The 18,109-nt window shown below is 39.8% G+C and overlaps 1 protein-coding gene across 1 annotated transcript in view; it reads left to right on the plus strand.

Annotated features, from left to right (window-relative positions):
* The first annotated feature begins 5,463 nt into the window (after window positions 1–5,463).
* RGS20 (regulator of G protein signaling 20) overlaps window positions 5,464–18,109 on the plus strand; it is a 217,516-nt gene continuing 204,870 nt past the window's right edge. Inside the window, exon 1 of the mRNA XM_089678436.1 lies at window positions 5,464–5,826. Within this exon, the coding sequence (XP_089534562.1) occupies window positions 5,704–5,826 (123 nt within the window). The 5' untranslated portion in view covers window positions 5,464–5,703. The remainder of the gene's footprint in view (window positions 5,827–18,109) is intronic.

Below are 18,109 nucleotides of genomic sequence, written 5' to 3' on the forward strand. Positions count from 1 at the left end.
GGGGCAAAGGCTATGTCATCTGAACAGTGAATCGCAGTGGTACAATGCTGGGTTCGCTGGGTGGGTGAATATGTGTTTTGAAAAGAATACAACTAAAATGAATTATATGATTTTTTTTTATAGCATGAAAAAGGGTTAACTCTGCCAGGATTCACTCCATGTTTTTGTCCTGATGACCAATTATCACCTAGACAAAAAGTGAAAGGAAAGTCAAAAATGTTGAATTGTCAAAACAGCAAGAGGTGAGGTAAAGTTTCTCCAATGGGAACACCTTTTTTTCAACACCTCAGCTGAGTAGATTGCAGAGGTCATGTGTGTGGTAGAAGAACCTATACAGGTAACAAGGTGAAGCAGGACCCTGCTGAGTCCATTACTTGCAGAGTCTCCTAGGGGACAGCTGAGGGGTGTTTTAGTGTGGTAACACACGATCCATTAGAAGATACCTTGGACGGACTGCTGTACTTGGATGATGACCCTATCCATCTATGAGACAACTTCGTTTGGATATCGGGATACCATCTATATGCATATTTGAATTATGCATCTGGTGAGTGCATGATTCAATTACTCTGATCACCGGAAGACGCACGTTTTTCAGTCACCATTTATTGTCTAAAGGACTATTATTGCTTGTTTGCACAGTTTTTGGCACTTTGTTATCACTTTACATATATATGGTTTATAATTATACTGTACTTTAGCGCTGCGCCCCCTCTTCTTTTTTATATGTCTTTTTGAGTCTTTTGGTACTTATTGGCGCATAGCAGCTTTTCCATCTAGCGCTCACTTTATCTCTATTTCTTGTTTTCTATGTACCCTAGCGGTGATCTGCATTTAACCAATGCAGAAAAATGCAGGTCGCCACTGAAAGTGTGAAGGAAGCTCTGAAGGAAAAATATTTTTACAGCCTGATGCAGCCCTAAGGAACCTTGCCAAGACCTGAAGGAAAGGAGGACTGTTCGGGCTCACCAGCCTCTTTGAGATAGGTTGGTGCAAACACCTGCAACAACATATCTGTAAACCCTAATGGATATTAGAAAAAATATATTCTATTTACAAGGCAAAATACCATTTACTGCTTTTGTAAGAGATACTTGAGCCAACTAAAGTGATTTATCACCGACGGCACAAAACATTGATTCCAAATTGCTGTTTTGGTAAATGTGGTCATTAGCAACATAGGTTAGCAACATTTGTAGGAACATTATTAGAAAATAACACACATTCCACATCAGCTGTTGAATGAACTGGCACTTGATCTCATGTAGCTCCTAGCTCTTGGTACACATTTTATGTGCTGAAGGCTGTATTACAAAAAAGCCCCTCCATAATTGAACAACTTTGTTTTCAGGGAGAACATCTTTAAAATATAAGTGTATCTACACCCAAAAGTTTTTTTGTTTTGGAGATTGTCCTTGTTATCACAGAGACTGAAAGTAAGGGAAAATACTAAAAGTTGTTTTAGTTGTTACCAGAATAGTAGTAGAACACCTGTTGCAATGACTGTCTAAAAGAATATTTCCTCCATTTGGATGGATTTCTGCTAACGTCTTGTTCTTTCTATAGGACAAGAAGTGAAATCTCCCCAGTGGAACACAATGGCAAAATAAAAATGTGACAGGGTTTTACTTTCCCCACTCTTTCCAAAACTAAAGAGAAAAGTTTTGGCTTCAGAAATATAGGTGAGTAGTGGAGCTGCCATTCATGTACCTGTGCAGAGCAGTTAGCATGGACCCATCTTAACATACATATAAAGAATAGGTAATTTCCTCATTCATTGTGGGTGAAGGCTTGAGCATTTAATGGCTATAACCCTATGAGTCAAACAATAATTCTTTCCAGTCGTTGTTTTTCAGATAAGCATTTAGCTTGATTGGTTGATTTCCTTTAAGCAGTCTTCTAGTAAAATTGCAAATAGGATCTTAAAAATAACCAGAAAACCATATGACAAACATTGTTCTTCTAAGAAGAAATCAAATGATGTCATGCAGTTTTTCCTATTTCTGACTACCTTTGTAGCTCTACCCCCAAGGAGCAGCTTGATAATTTGGGTTCTCTGTGTAGCAGCTTTAAAGGGACAGTCTTTAGTCCTAACGCCTCTGCCAGCTAGTGTTGCAGCCCAGTTGTACTGTTGATGCATGTGAGAATAGTTCCAGTAAAGCCTGCAGGCAGCAATGAGGCTACTAGATGACTGTACAGTCAGTTCCTAAAGGGGTCAGTCTGTCTAACAGCATATAGTAAATACCCACTAAAGCAACCTGCCACTGCCAGCAATATTGCAGCTTTCCACCCAATCCCACATAGTGATTAGTCCACTCTCTGCTTGCACCCAGGTGACTCTGGCTGTCACACACCTGGACTCAGCATTCAGGCTGCTATTATGCAGCAGTGATGGTACGCACTGGACATTGATGTGCACTCTCCGGGCTCCCTCATGGCAAGAGGAAGCCGTGTCCTGTACAGCTTGAAAAAATGAAGCTTCCCCCCCCCCCCCCCCTCCTGGCAACTTCCTTCTGGGAAATGCTTTTCAAAAGCTCTTGGTTATAGTAAAGTCTCTCTCCTGTGGACTACAGTTCCCACAGTACAGTGCTGCCTGACTCAGTCTTTTGAACTCTTCCTGCTCAGCAGCATCCTTCTCATGCTGATATAGCTGTTAACCAGTTCAGCATCACAGGGCAGCAGCTATAGAGAGCAGCTGCAGCCAGTGTTTCTCTCCCCATTCTTAACCAAGCACCTGGCTACACCATTTTTTCAGGTTATCTACACAAAACATAATTGCATGACCAGCGATTCCAACGGTGTCCTGCTGCGATCTGCTGCTCTGTTGACACACACTGGGTCCTTTGCAGCCATCTTCATTTCCTACATCAATGGGAGGCAGCTGTATCTTCCAGGCTTTTGCAGCTGGCTCCCAACGGTGTGCCACCAGCTCTGTCCCCCATCTAATGTGCGTCCCTGCTCCTGCAGCCACCTGGAATATGTTATGGGGATATCCCAGGCGGCTGCTGATGCAGAAACACATGATTTTCAGCTAGGTGAGAATGGAGACAGGGGGCAGGCTACAGCAAAAAAAATGTAGTCACCAGATTCACCAGTACTAGTGGTAAAGGAAGAAATCCAGATGGCCACACTGAAACACCAGAGTCCACTTTATTCATCTTGAATGAAACAGCATAAAAACAACATACAGAACCCCATTGGGGGAATAAAGGGAGGGAATAAAGTGTACTGTGGTGTTTCAGTACGGCCATTTGCATTTCTTTTTTTACCACTGCACAAGTGTGCAAACTGGGCAGGCACATACAAACCGGGGGAGTGTGGGGTTTGGACTCATCTGGAGCAGCGCTGCATTTTTCTTCACTAGAACTAATGTCACCAGTGGAAATTTGGGATTTTCTTTCACTTTCACTTTTGGTGATAACGGTAAGCAGGACAAATAGAGAGGGTGAACCTCCCTAATGGGTGCACGGACAGCAATAAAACCTGACAGGTGTTCTAATTCCTCTCCACTCTATTGAAAACTAAAAAGTTTTGCCTTTAGTTATATTTTAAGTATATTTGGTGACTGCAGTACAGAGCCAATTTCAGAGTGATCATTATGAATAGTGTTATGTTAATAATATATATATATATATATATATATATATACATACACACACACACACACTATATTGGGACACCCCTCCAAATCATTGGATTCAGGTGTTCCAATCACCTCCATTGCCACAGGTGTATAAAAACAAGCACCTAAGCATGCAGACTGCTTCTACAAACATTTGTGAAAGAATGGGTCTCTCTCAGGAGCTCAGTAAATTAAAGTGTTGTACCGTGGTAGGTTGCCACCTGTGCAAGTCCATGCATGAAATTTCCTTGCTACTAAATACTCCATGGTCAACTGTTAGTGATATTATAACAAAGTGGAAGCAACTGGGAACAATAGCAAATCAGCCACGAAGTGGTAGGCCACATAAAATGACAGAGCAGGGTCAGCGCATGATGAAGCACACAGTGTGCAGAAGTCGCCAGCTGTCTGCAGAGTCAATAGCTACAGACCTACAAAGTTCATGTGGCCTTCAGATTAGCACAACAACAGTGTGTAGAGAGCTTCATGGAATGGGTTTCCATGGCCGAGCACCGGCGTCCAAGTCTTACATCACCATGTGCAATGTGTTGGATGCAGTGGTGTAAAGCACGCCGCCACTGGACTCTAGAGCAGTGGAGACGTGTTCTCTGGAGTGATGAATCACACTTCTCTGTCTGGCAATCCGATGGATGTGTCTGGGTTTGGCGTTTGCCAGGAGAATGGTACTTGCCTAACAACACTGTGCTAAGTGTAAAGTTTGGTGAAGGGGGGATTATGGTGTGAGGTTGTTTTTTAGGGGTTGCGCTTGGCCCCTTAGTTCCAATGAAGGGAACTTTTAAGGTGTCAGCATACCAAGACATTTTGGAGAATTTCATGTTCCCAACGTTGTGGGAACAGTTTGGAAATGGCCCCTTCCTATTCCTACATGACTGTGTACCAGTGCACGAAACAGGATCTGCGAGTCAGGCCTTCTCGTCCAACATCAGTGCCTGACCTCACAAATGCACTTCTGGAAGAATATACACTCCCATATACACACTCCTAAACCTTGTGGACAGCCTTCCCAGAAAAGTTGAAGCTGTTATAGCTGCAAAGGGTGGGCCAACTCAATATTGAACCCTGCAGACTAAGACTAGGATGCCATTAAAGTTCATGTGCGTGTAAAGGCAGGCGTCCCAATACTTTTGGCAATTTAGTGTATATATTTTTTTTTTCAATTTAACTTGAATATATTAATGTTCATTTTGAGTATCAAATTACATCCTGTGTTTTTTTTACGACTATTCCATAATAAACAGTAAAAAAAAACTGCCAGTCCCTTTGCTTTATTGAAAGCTGTCAAAATATCCATTTGTAAAATGCAGTGTGCAGTTTAGTATTCTAAAAGAATGTTTTACAGACAAAACACCACATGTAAGACAAAGAATAAAATTGTGATCAACAGCATAGTGTGAGCTGTCATTCCAAATCTAACTCACAGATGAGATAGCATTCAGAGCCATTCTTGCCTCATGTTAATTAGAAGTTTGCAGGCTAACCCCTGTACTAATTCAGCTAAAATGGTATTTTCATTGAGGCAGAAAGGATTACATTGTAGAATGGACCATCTGTCTAAACAGAATCACACCATAGCTAACCAGCATTGCTTAAAATCTCAGTATACCTTGTCTGTTCAGTATCAGTTTAATTTTTGAAGATGTGAGTGTAAATCGTGCCAGTTTGTTGTATGCATTGTCAGTGTTGCCTTTTATGTTCATTCTTACTGGACCTGAACTTTCCTTTGTTGCCAGCCTCACTAGACCAAGGCATTCAATGTAATAGCTTTAATCTGTAAGCCGGAACACTTTACTAATGCTCCCAGAGTAAGTAAGGCACTGGTACATAGACAGGAAGATAATCCTTTATGCCTTCATCATGTCTGTAAACACAGAAACAAAAGAGCTGGCAAAATGTGAGCATCTTTTTTGCCAACAATGCATTAGTAGAAGATTACCCACAATACCGATTGTCGATGTTTGATCTCATCTTCAACATTCTGGCTACACTGTTCTACCGTATATTCCATCTTTTTTTTTTCTTAACAAAGAGGGGCCTAGTGCTTACCAGGCCGTGGATTTCCAATGTGGAGGCAGTTCCTGTCTCCACTTCGAGCACGGAGATATGCAGGCAGTTTTCATGTGGCCAAAAATCAGAAACATGAAAATGAAGAAGAAAATAGCAAGGATGCCCTCCAGTTCTATAAGGTAAAACATGACCCGTTCCAGGTTCCTCATATGCTGGTGTATTATAGTTTGTTTGTTTTTTTATTATTATGGTAATAAATCATTAACTGCATGGCTAAGTGAATGATTGGCGCAGTTTTAATATTTATATTACAATTACTTTTTAGTTTATTTTTATATTTACCTATTCGGGAGTTCCTTTTTAAGAGAATTACTGTATGGTAATAGTCTATCATAATATGTGATAAATAATAATATATATTATATGATGTTGAATTATTTAGAATTTGACTTTTATTCTATTGCAGATATTAATTTGTTTACCTATTTTTTTATTATTTTTAACTATGAATAATATTACTATGTATTTATTTTAATTAGGTGCTTGTTGCTTGATCTCTTATAAACTTTACTTAGGATACATTAAATGTGGGAAATGTATTTAGTTGACAGTACTTACAGTGCTTTTTTCTACTACTTTTCCGTGATTGAGCATTAAATAGAAAAATACCAATTAGAATTACTTTAGAGTCCCCCTGTTAGAGTTGCAAGGTATTTTTTATGTATTTATTTGTTGATGTATTTTCATATATTTATATATTTATTTGTTTTAATCAGTTGCTTGTTTCTTGATCTCCTACAAACTTTACCTTAAATGTTGGAAATGTATGTAGTTGATGGCTTATAATACTTCTTTCTATCAGAGTTGATCCGTTAGATTTGCAAAGTTTCCAAAACTTATGCCCGCCAAAATAACCCAATCTATATTCAGTCATGTGGGTCCTCGTATTAGACATGTATTATTCAACTTTACTGACTGAACTATTCAGAACATATCCACAAATTGTATGCCATACTGTTTAACATTCTCTGTTGCTTGACATGCAGCTACAGTTTGAAATATTTGTTAAATTACATTTGTAAAATAACATTTAAATTAAGTAGTAAATCCACAGAATTTCTGTATGTCAGTTTGTGAACCGTTATTGGTTGAGGTTTTTATACTCGTAATGATTCTGCAACCTATTTCCTGGTTTGTTTTTTAAGTTGGTTTCTCAGATCACTCTAATAATTTAGCACAAGCCTTAAGACTCTCTATTGCAGAACTGTCATTAGCTTAGAATGATGAATTCATACACAAAGTGGAATATACCCATTTTTTGTTTGTTTTTTTTGCTCAGTTTTGGATTGTGATCTCATTTCCTTATACCTTGTGTCAATTGCATGTATTGTTGTTGCTTAATAACAATTGGTAATAGCCTTCTGAATTTCTGATAGTTTGGAGACTCTTTCCTTCTAAAATATTCTCACTGAAAACACATGACCTAAGTAAATGTAGTTATAGACTTTGGGTAAGCATTCACTTATTGTGTTTATTTTGTCTGGGCTAGGCGATGATCATGATGTATATGAATAGTCTCAGACTGTTGTAGACATCCCTGCTAATGCATCTTGGGGGGGAAGAGTATATTGGCTGTGTTAGCCGATAATACTGTTAAACCGAAAAAACAGGTAATAGAAAGCAGAGTTTAGAATAGTATGTTGTTTTTATACTATTTTATATTTTTTTTATTTTATGTGTGATTAATTAAAACGCTCTTTAATACTCTTGTTACACATTCTGTTTACTCACGAAATCCCTGGGGTTCAAATTTCTTTTAGTATTGCTATTTTGGGATGTAGGTTCATATTAGGGTTGGCCTCTTCCTCCCATTGATTTTTACATATCAAAAAAATAGAAGGGAGAAAGACCATGGTAGTTCAGTATATCTCAAGAGAACAGTTCATCAACCAGGTTGGATTTTACTGTATGATGTCATTAACCACTTGCCTACCAGGCACTTATGCCCTGGCCAATTTTCAGCTTTCAGTGCTTTCACACTTTGAATGACAATTACTCAGTCATGCAACACTGTACCCATATGAAATGTCTGTCCTTTTTTTCCACACAAAAAGAGCTTTTTTTGGTGGTATTTAATTACCACTGGGTTTTTCATTTTTTGCACTATAAACAAAAAAAAAACTGAAAATTTTGAAAAGATTTGTTTTTCTTAGTTTCTGTTATAAAATTTTTCAAATAAGTAATTTTTCTTCATAAGTTTTGACTAAAATTTATACTGCTACATTTCTTTGGTAAAAATACCAGAAATCAGTGCATATTATTTGGTCTGTGTGAAAGCTATAGAGTCTACAAGCTATGATACCAATCACTGAAAATGTATCACACCTGATTGGATTTTGCCCCATGTTTTTGTTTTCCGTCAGTTATTTCCATGAGAAAATGAAAGAAATTCAAATGAATGAAAATGCAGGGTCCAAAGCAGCAGGATGCTATAGTCTGAGAAGTGGTGCATTGCAATAAAGAGCCCACATGTGTGTAATACGCTGCTTGTTGTTATATACACTTTTTGTCCCATTTGGAAGGCAGATAGCAGCAATATACACTAAGCTAAAAATGGTAATCTCTGTGTATTTCTAACAATAATAAAATGTGATATCTACCAACTAATTGTAACACAAATGTGTAATACTGTTGTCCTAGGTTCTCTTGAAATAACCCATAAATGGCCTAATAATAAACATTCAGAATGCCTTAGTCCTGCTAGTTCCCAAGCTTCTAGGGTACTTTATTGCAGGTATAGTTTTAACCTCCCTAGCGGTCTGATTATGTCCATATTTCTGTGCTCAAAGCGGTACATATTTTTGCATGGAAATATGTATTTTTTTTATTGTAGGCCTGTAATTTTTAGGAATAACTCACTGAAATCTGTCCAAACAAGAGTCTAGTAAACATCCCGGGTATGTTAAAATTTGAAACACTAAATCATAAATTATAATTTAATAAATAATCATAAAAAATAATAATAGAATAAATAAGAGATCTGGCACTTGAATTATTGTTCTCACTCTGATATCTAATAAATGTATATATAATAATAATATAATAAATTTAATTCAATAATATAATCAAACTAAAAACGCTAAAATTTGAAATATAGCGCCAAGTTTGCACATCACTGAGCAAAGTCGCAAAATCGTTTTCAGTGTCTGATGTCGAATTTCCCCACGAATCATTATCACTCAATTCTGCAAGGGGTTCTAATTTACTATCGCTGTTCTCTAGATGGTCTAAAACCGATTTTGACCTAAAGGGACGTTTTTTGGACGCCATGGACGTTTCTTTTGTTTCCAGGCAGAAAGAACAGTAAAAATGTAGACAGGGCACTGGACAAAGCACTAGGGACAAAATGTATGTGAAATGGTTTGATGCAGCAATGTTTTACTATGTTATTTTAGTGAATTTAGTGAATGTCACTTTTTGTCATTTTCAAATTTCCCGCCGTTCCGTCCCCATACGTCCCAACGTCGCAGGGGACGGAACCCAGAAGACAGATGCCAGCATCCGTAGGAGGACATTACAGGGGACACTGCAGGAGGGACATTGTGGGAGCGCAGGACAAGATAAGAGAAGAAAAGATCCCGGAGCAACGCCGCATGGTAAACCCGAGTGTAGCTCGGGGTTACCGCTTGTGGTACTGAAACTTTACCCTGAGCTACACTTGGGAATACCGCCAGGAAGGCTACTATACATGCAATAATATGTAGCAACATTTTCTTTTTAACAAAAGTCATACAGTAATGGGAAGGAGAGGGAAAGGAAAGAGGATACCCAAAACAATTTGACCTCACTTAGACACAGCTTCTATACATTTAGATGCATTAGATTTGGTTCACATACATGCAGATTGGATGCGTTTTGAACCACATTTAATTCACATGATAAAAGGAATGGGTGTGATACAAGAAGTGCCATAATCCCTAAGAGATACAATAGAGAAGCCCTCTTATTGGTGGGATTTTTTAGGCGCAGGTTAAACCAAATAGTGACCTAACAATTCAAAAGAGAACCATTTTTTATTTATACAATCTTGGAAAAGACATATAATTACAATTACAAAAGTGATTTTACAATAAAGATGTAAAGATGAGTCATGCGTGTATTTGCACTTGACATGTTATTGAGACCAATCACAATCTCTTCTTCAGAAGTGCTCAAAGGGCATGACGCCTACAGTAAACATCAATATATATTTCAGGTCTTACATAAATACAACTATTCAATGACATTCAAATAGGACACAATTCTACACTTACATGGCCCCATACAAAGACGAAGAGCATAGGAAGAACCGCCAATGGGTTAAAATAATTAATTAGGTGAATGCAGCCAATAATTCAATTTTCCTCTGACAACAGAAGTGGAAAAAGGGAAGGGAGAAAACAGGAAAAAACAATTGTTGCCCCGTTGTCTCCTGGAGGGGCCCCACCATAGCCATCCAGGAGTGGATGAAAAAGTCTGTCCGGTCACCAATATTGTTAGGAGGGTACTGTATAAACAAACAATAAAATGCATAAATTGTAATAGTACATATGTACCACCAAATCAATAAAAAGCCAAGGGAATTGGAACCAGGAGCACTTACTGGGGGTGCTCCATAAAACACAAACAGATAAGTTTGCCCTAATTCACCTCAGTTCTTTCAGATGCGCATTTTCAAGCCTTCCTGGGGGTATAAAAATGAAAGCCTGTATACCACATATGCAGCCATGATGACACTGTACCTCAGCAAACCTGGTATGTTATATACAGATATATTTGGATCATTTTGGAATTCTTCAATATATTAGTGGCTTTATATGCCCCCCTCTTAGATATCTTTATTTTTATCTGTTATAGGCATACAATTCTAGAGAGATCTTTCCCTCTTGGGATATTTTGATGCCAAGGTACCATTGATTTCCTTCAAGTAACCCTGATCTAAGCCTAACCAGAACTGCTGAACAACTACTTTGTCAATTAGCTGTGAAAACGGAACTTCAATTCACACCGCACATATGTGAATCCACACTAACTTCACTTTTGTTGAGAAAACACAATCACCTCTGGCAGACTCCTACCTTTTTCTGCTCTGAATAAATAGCTGTTTGTTTCACCATATCCTTTGTAGAATGAATCTGAATCAAAAAGTCTGGTTTGTCACCTGATACACCCAAGAGTTCTGAGAAAAGCTGCCATGTCCGCATTGCCTTTGAAGTTTATAACTTTTGGGGAGTATCTCACTGAAACTGAAATTCCTTTTGCAGGGGTTGCTGAAAATGTGACTTGTATCTTCTCCTCAATCATCTGAAAGAACCAACAAGTCTTGGAAAAAGCTCAGTCCCAAATATTTAATAATTTAGCACAACCTGGTGGACAGCACAGTGATTGACCAGGCTGATAAATATTCATAACCAGGGATTTTTTTCACAGAGAATAAGTGCAGGTACTCCCATTCTAAGTCACCCTTGTCTCCACCCCCTACCCACTTCAGAGCACCGTCCATTCGTTCCGCCCCCTATCCACCTCTTAGTACTGCCCCTTTTATAGAAAACAGAACCAAGTATCATTTTGTGCTGTTAAGTAATTTGCATGGAATTTGTTATTGATAACAAGAAAAGCAGTAAAATAGATCCCCTATAGCCAGCAACAATAGCCCCTCCCCCACCAACAATAGATCTCCCCAGCAACAATTTATCCCCCACCAGCAACTGTAGATTGCCCTAGCAACCACAGATCCTCTGCAACCAAACACCCCCAGCAACAACAGATCAACCCCAAGGAAAAATAGACCCTTGCCAGCAGCAATAGATCGTCTAGTAGCCAGCATTATTAGACCTTCCAGCAGCTAGAAACAAGAGACCCCTCCCGCAACAGTAGATCCCCCCAGCAACAATAGACCCCCAGCAACAATGGACTCCTCCCTCAACAATAGATCCCCTACAGTGACAATAGATCCCCCGGGAGCCGGAATCAATGAACCCTCCAGCACACCTTGCCATTGCAAACATTCAGTGTCGGAGATACCAGAACGGTGTTCCCTCGCATTTCTGCTGAAAAAAATCCCTGTTCATAAGTCATAATGCCGACCCTCCTGACACAGTCTATTGGAGCATACTCAACAGTAGATGGCAGAAGCAATTAGCACAATGAGCCGAGGAACACCCATGCATCTTAGAGAATGAATTGGCATACAGTGATTGACTATAGTCTAAGTAGTCCCTGTAGGGACAGAAAATCCAAACATAACATAACTCCTTGAAGCTGGTTCCCTACATTAAGACACAATATAGTTAGTTAAGCTCTCTTGGATTTTATTTTACTGCACATCAAGAATGTAGTATACAGAGCCATATCTCAGACCCAATCCATCACTGGTAAACAGTGCTCTAGCCTGAGGCATAATCAATACCTGGCAACTGCTCAGTTTCCTTGTGATTAATTGTCTTTTAAAATGATACAATTTATGTCCTGTAAGCAAAAGATTTTTTTTTTTGGGGGGGGGGTGGGGTTAAGTTTATTTCTTATTATGTTAAGCATCCTTTTTCTGCAAGATTGTTTTTTATAGACAGTATGTTTAAAAATAAGTCACACTTGTCATCACATATACAGGCTTTTATTCACTAAAGGCAAAAAAGCATCTGAATAGTGCAGTGACCCATTGGAAGCAATTAGTAATAATCTCTTATCTGTTATTTCTGCACTAATCTTATAAAATATAAATTAATTCAGCCATTCTCAACTAGGGTTCTTTCAGAGGTTGCTAGGTGTTCTTTGAGCTGTGGCTGATGAACTTCTATCTGATTGTGCTTGCACAGTTTTCGATTTAATGTCAGATAGGAGGTCAACCAGCCATTCTCAACCAGGGTTCTTTAGAGCCCTAGGATTCCTCCAGAGGTTGCTAGGGGTTCTTTGTGCTGCAGCTGACTGACCTCCTATCTGATGGGCCTGTAAAGTTCAGGGTGTAATGGCACATGGCTAAGCCAATGGCTTGAAACCAATTATCTTTTTAGCTGACTGTAAGGGTGGAATTCTGACCACCACTGCAAGGGGAGCATTCTTCCCACTGACCATCAATTAGGCATTTCCCAGTGACCCCAGATTAATTTATTTTATCCAGGGTTCCCTGAGACCTGAAAATTATTTAAAGGGTTTTTCTAGGGTAAAAAGGTTGAGGAAGGCTGGTTTATTGCTTTTTGTGTTGCTTTTTCAACCACTTCCTGCTATAGGATATACCCGTACATCTTCAGGTTTAGGTGGTTATACCTGGTAACAAAATTTTCACGTGGTGATCCTCTTGTATGTAAAAGTGACCTGAGCAGCTATATAGCTGCTCAATCACTTTTACAGGGGATGGAAGGTGTCCACCGCCACCCACAGCATGGAACAGGAGAAAACAGGACCAATGAAACCTGAGACATCAGAAGCCCTGTGAGGAGTGGAAGGACCTTCCATTATCCAATCTCTTCTGTGTTATAAGTAACAAGTATTTTGTCACTTCCAGTTTCGATTTGTTTGCTTACAACCTGTTACCAGCTAGTATAGCAGCCAATAAAACTGATCTGGGTTTGATCGGTTGCTTTGCAGGGCAGATGAGAAATCTGGGGTCTAATAGATCCCATATCTCTCCGTAAAGGGTACCTGTCACTGCCCATACTATCAGAAGAGATGTTGTACATCCCTTGTGATAGCAATAAAGTTTAAACAAAAAGAAAAATTAAACAGTGTAAAAAAACCCATTAAAATACAATAAGTCAATTCACTTTTATAAAAATATTGTAATGTGCCCACAGCAAGTGCTAATGTACACATAGGTCCCGCACACATATGTATATTGTGATCTCACCTTACCTGTGAGATATCAGAGTGAGAACAATAATTCAAGTGCCAGATCTCTTGTTTAACTCCAAACTGGTAATCTATAAAAGCTTGCAAAGCATCATTTATGGATAATTAAACGTACCATAGTTTGTGGCCATATCTATTTACTCAGCGTAACATTATCTTCCATTTTTATGTAAAATATTTGGGGTTTCTAAATGATTTTGTAGCAAACAAAATGCAGATTTTTGTATGTATATGAGAAATGTCAGAATTGCTCTTGGCTGGAAGCGGTTAAAAATATGTATGTCAGTTGGATAATGGTCATGGTCACATTTGTCATAGTGTTATATTTTCACGTGTATTTTCATGTTCTAATTAAGTGTGCTTGTATACAGTATATGCTGAATTATATACCATTTAATAATGCTGGAAATACTCAGTTGTTTCATTTCCCATAGAAATAGATAGAAAAGTAACCCCCAGGTAATTATATCTCAAAGGAACACATGACAATGACATTCAAACAATATTTTATGTAACAGAAAGATCCACAAAGAACCACCTGAATGATGTTTCTTTAATGTTCTGCTATCAGAAGTCCACTTTTACATTAATATAAAAAACACCTCAAGAGATATTTAGGGCAAAGTGATGTTACCTCCTGATATCCTACCCACCATCAAAGTATGCTTAATGATCCACCTATTACATAGTTACCAAAATTTAAAAAAAATTCCCAGGGACACCTTTTTCTTGCTGTGCATCCAGCAAGCCAATGTAGGTGGAGAATGTACTTTAATTAGGGGTTGGGCATTCATTTAAAATTGGCGTGATTATACAAGAGGCATATTGTTAACCTATCGTACAATTCAATCTTAAAAATCTGTATAAACAGGAATATTTATTGTAATTAGAAAAGGAACACAGCCAGGATGGTATTTTTGTATTATTATGATGTATGGATTTGTTTACCTTCAACCTTTAGTCTGTACAGTCTATTTTAACTCAACAGTTCTTGCAGAGAATAGAGTGAAAAACACCAATTAGGCCTCATTTACATGCATCGTATCAATGTGTACCCCGTGCGAGGGCGGTGTTTACGTCAAATAGACAGCAGTGCTTGTGTCCATGCAGTTGCTGCATCTCAACAGACATCTGCAGCACCCTTCTAGATTTGGTTGCTAGAGTGGTTAAGGTAAATCTAGTCTTTTTGGCTCTTCTGTAGTCAGTGGAGCAGAGTGTGATTGTTTTTGTCTGTTCCGGCCCTTGCTAGCTGCAGTTTCAACTACTTATCCCTGCCTTCTGGTAGATTCTAGAATATAGTGGCTGGAAGAGGCAGACCAGGAGCTTGAATATTTATGGGACTCTAGCCATTCCCCTGGTGCAGAAGGTGCAGAGAAAGCCCATAAATAGTCTGAGGCCTGGAACAGCATAGTTCTTGTCCTGGAGAAGGAGATCCCAACCTGGAGGGCTGCTTCCATTCTGGGCATCTTAGCTGAAGCCTGCAGAAAGCTCATCAAGGTCCCAGCTCAGTGGGACCTGGGGGGCTAGTCTTCTTGGGAGCAGTTTTGAGCCAAGTAAAGAGGGTGCCTTGAAATTCCGACCTGGAGATTCATAGTACAGTGTCTAGTTAATGTTGGACAGGAGGTATCCAAGTATCTGGAGACACAGTGAGTAGAGGCTTGGAAGTAGTATCCTAGTGAATGTATGCTTTTCAAACCATTTTGTGACTGTGTCAGTGTTGCTAAAGTGGGATCTACCTTGCTCTGCAAAGGGGGGGGGGTGTCCCTGAAGAAGACTGACAGAGTGGAGAGTGTCCTCCAAAGACTAGACTGTGTACTAAATTTTGGAGTATCCCAAAGCTTCCCTGCACCCCATCCAAGTTTAACAAGGAATAAAGCATTAAAAGACATCCACTACTTCGTTATTGTAAGAGAGACTGTTCAAGAGTTGTGTGCCTGGCAGCCTGGGGACCCAGATGGGAAGAGAATCTGGGACAAAATCAGAGGAAACTGTCAGGGGTCTGCATTACACATCAATCTCAGTAGATAGACATCAATAGACATTAATACTCGGTTTACGATCTGTGCATTCAGATAGCACCACCAAACAGGACTTGTTTAACCAGCTGCACTGTGTCTGCCAACTATTAGTACACATACGTCAGTTCTTCCTGCACATGAGTGTGAGAGCAGCACACTGGAGGCATATATTCATAGCCAGTGCTAGAGTCCAGCAAACAGGTTTGTCATCCTTCACCTTCCATCCAACAGAAGCAATCTGTCTGGCCTGGTCACCGATTCCAGTAGAAAGTGCAGAGCTCTTCTAGTACCACATGGACACTCTGACAGCCTGCACCTTCTGATGGCATCACTTGTCATCAAAGAGACAAATCCATGGCTATGATTCATGGAATCATTGGGACAGACACCTGAGAATCAGAACTGTCCTGGCAAACATGCAACTGTTGGCACCTATACGAATTATAGGAACTCTCATCCCTTGCTCTAATAGAGAGGAGATTCCATGTTTGGAAGAGCATGTGGCCTCTCCCATGTAACAGTGTTCAGGTCTGAGCAGCCATTCACCAGGCCCAGACACTGCCACATGGAGGAGACATTGACATCATATGTGTCAGGGATCCCGGCGCCTCGGCAGTGTGCGCATGCGCAGAGCGCCGACTCGTCCGATCCGGCGAGCACTGAATCCCAGGCGACCGCAGCGGCGGCCACGCATGCTCACTAGCGATCGCGGCCGCACCATTGAGAGCACAGGGCGGCCTATTTAAACCTGCCCTGTGCATCTCCAAATCGCCTTATGGTCTTGTCCTGTTCCTGTGTTCCTGATTATTCCTGTGTTCCTGATACCTTGTTGCTGACCCAGCCTGTTCCTGATACTGCTGCCTTCTCCTGCTCTGACCCCTGGCTAGTCCTGACTATTCTCTACCTGTTCCTGATTGCCTGACCTCCTGTTACTGAACCCGGCTTCTGACCTGTTATTCTTCTGCCTGCCGCTCTGCACTGTCTGCTCCGCTGTTACTGACCCGGCCTGTCTGACCACGCATACCTTTTCACGTCTGGCTCTCACCTGCTCTACGCCATTGGCTTCTGCCTCTACCACAGCTGGTGTTCCTTGGGGGTCGCGACCTGGTCTCAGGCTGCTTCAAGTCCATCTTCACCATCAGGGGCTCTGGTGAACCAGCAGACTGAGGCTTAGACTCCGCGCCCTGAGGGATTCCAGCCAGTGGACTGCTAGAGGCTACCGCCAGTCGGTCGCTGACAATATGTCTGTGTAAGCTCCAACACTATACAACAACAGAGCAAACTCGGGCTGGACTCCTGAAATAAGGAGTGTCGATTGTATTTATGGGCTGGGTGGACACGTGTTGGCTATCAATAGGCATTGTTGCTCTTCCTTAACTGGGCAGGTGGCAGTATCCCTGTCTGACTATATGCCAGGCCTTACATATATTTTAAAATAGAAGCAGACCAGTTTTATAGATATGATTACAGGCAAGTTCACCTAAAGGAAACCCATACTATACTGACTTCCACCTGGCAATGGCTTTTTGACTGCCTTTGTTACTTTATAAATCAATGAATCAAAACAAGCATGCAGCAAGTCAGATTGCAGTCAGAGCTCCTGGTCTGCATGTCTGTTCCAGGCCAGAGAGTATTAAGGTTATTAGATCAGCTTAACGGTCTATCATCTAGTACTTTCAGAAGGATAGTTCAAGCAATGGCAGCCTACATATTCCCCTCAGTACAAGCGTGGAGTATGTGATTTAAAAAAAAAAAATCTTTACCCAGGATGGTAGTCTTTTGTTATTTTCGATTATTCTAACAGAAAGGCCATTTATACAGTATGCTTTGGATATTATCCTTTAACCACCTCCATATCGGGCACTTTTACCCCCTTTGTGCCCAGGCCAATTTTCAGCTTTCAGCGCTGTCGCACTTTGAATGACAATTGCGCGGTCATGCAACACTACCCATATGAAATGTTTACAATTGTTTTCACACAAATAGAGCTTTCTTTTGGTGGTATTTAATCACCATTGAGTTTTTTATTTTATGCTAAATAAAAACCACCTGAAACTTTTGAAAAAAAATGCACTTTTCTTTGTTTCTGTTATGAAATTTTGCAAATAACATTTCTTCATAAATTTAGGTAAAAATGTATTCTGCTACATTTCTTTGGTGAAAATAATAATAATTGAATTTGTATTTTTTTCAAATGTTTCTATTTTTTTTTTATTTTTATAAAATGTTTTCTTTTCTTTACTATTTTATTTTTCAGCACACTGTGACCAAAGCAATACAATGTTACCATAGTAACATTGAAATACTCTGAGCAAGTGATCAGGATTTTTTTTTTTTGTAACACATTAAGATTGCTAATACCAATGTATTTCATTGATATTTGCAATCATTGTTACTGAATGAAACTGATTAATTCAGCCTTCTGTTGTGATTAGCAGTGATTGGGCAAAGCTGATCACATGATACAGATGGGCTGTGATTAGCCCTGTCTGTATCATATGACTGCCTTGACCAGTCACAGCTAACAACATAATTGTATACAATGGATGGCATGACAGGA

Source organism: Staurois parvus, unplaced genomic scaffold, assembly GCF_062004578.1.
Source record: "Staurois parvus isolate SC_StPar_1 unplaced genomic scaffold, SC_StPar_1.0 ptg000205l, whole genome shotgun sequence".
Classification (NCBI taxonomy): Eukaryota; Metazoa; Chordata; class Amphibia; order Anura; family Ranidae; genus Staurois; species Staurois parvus.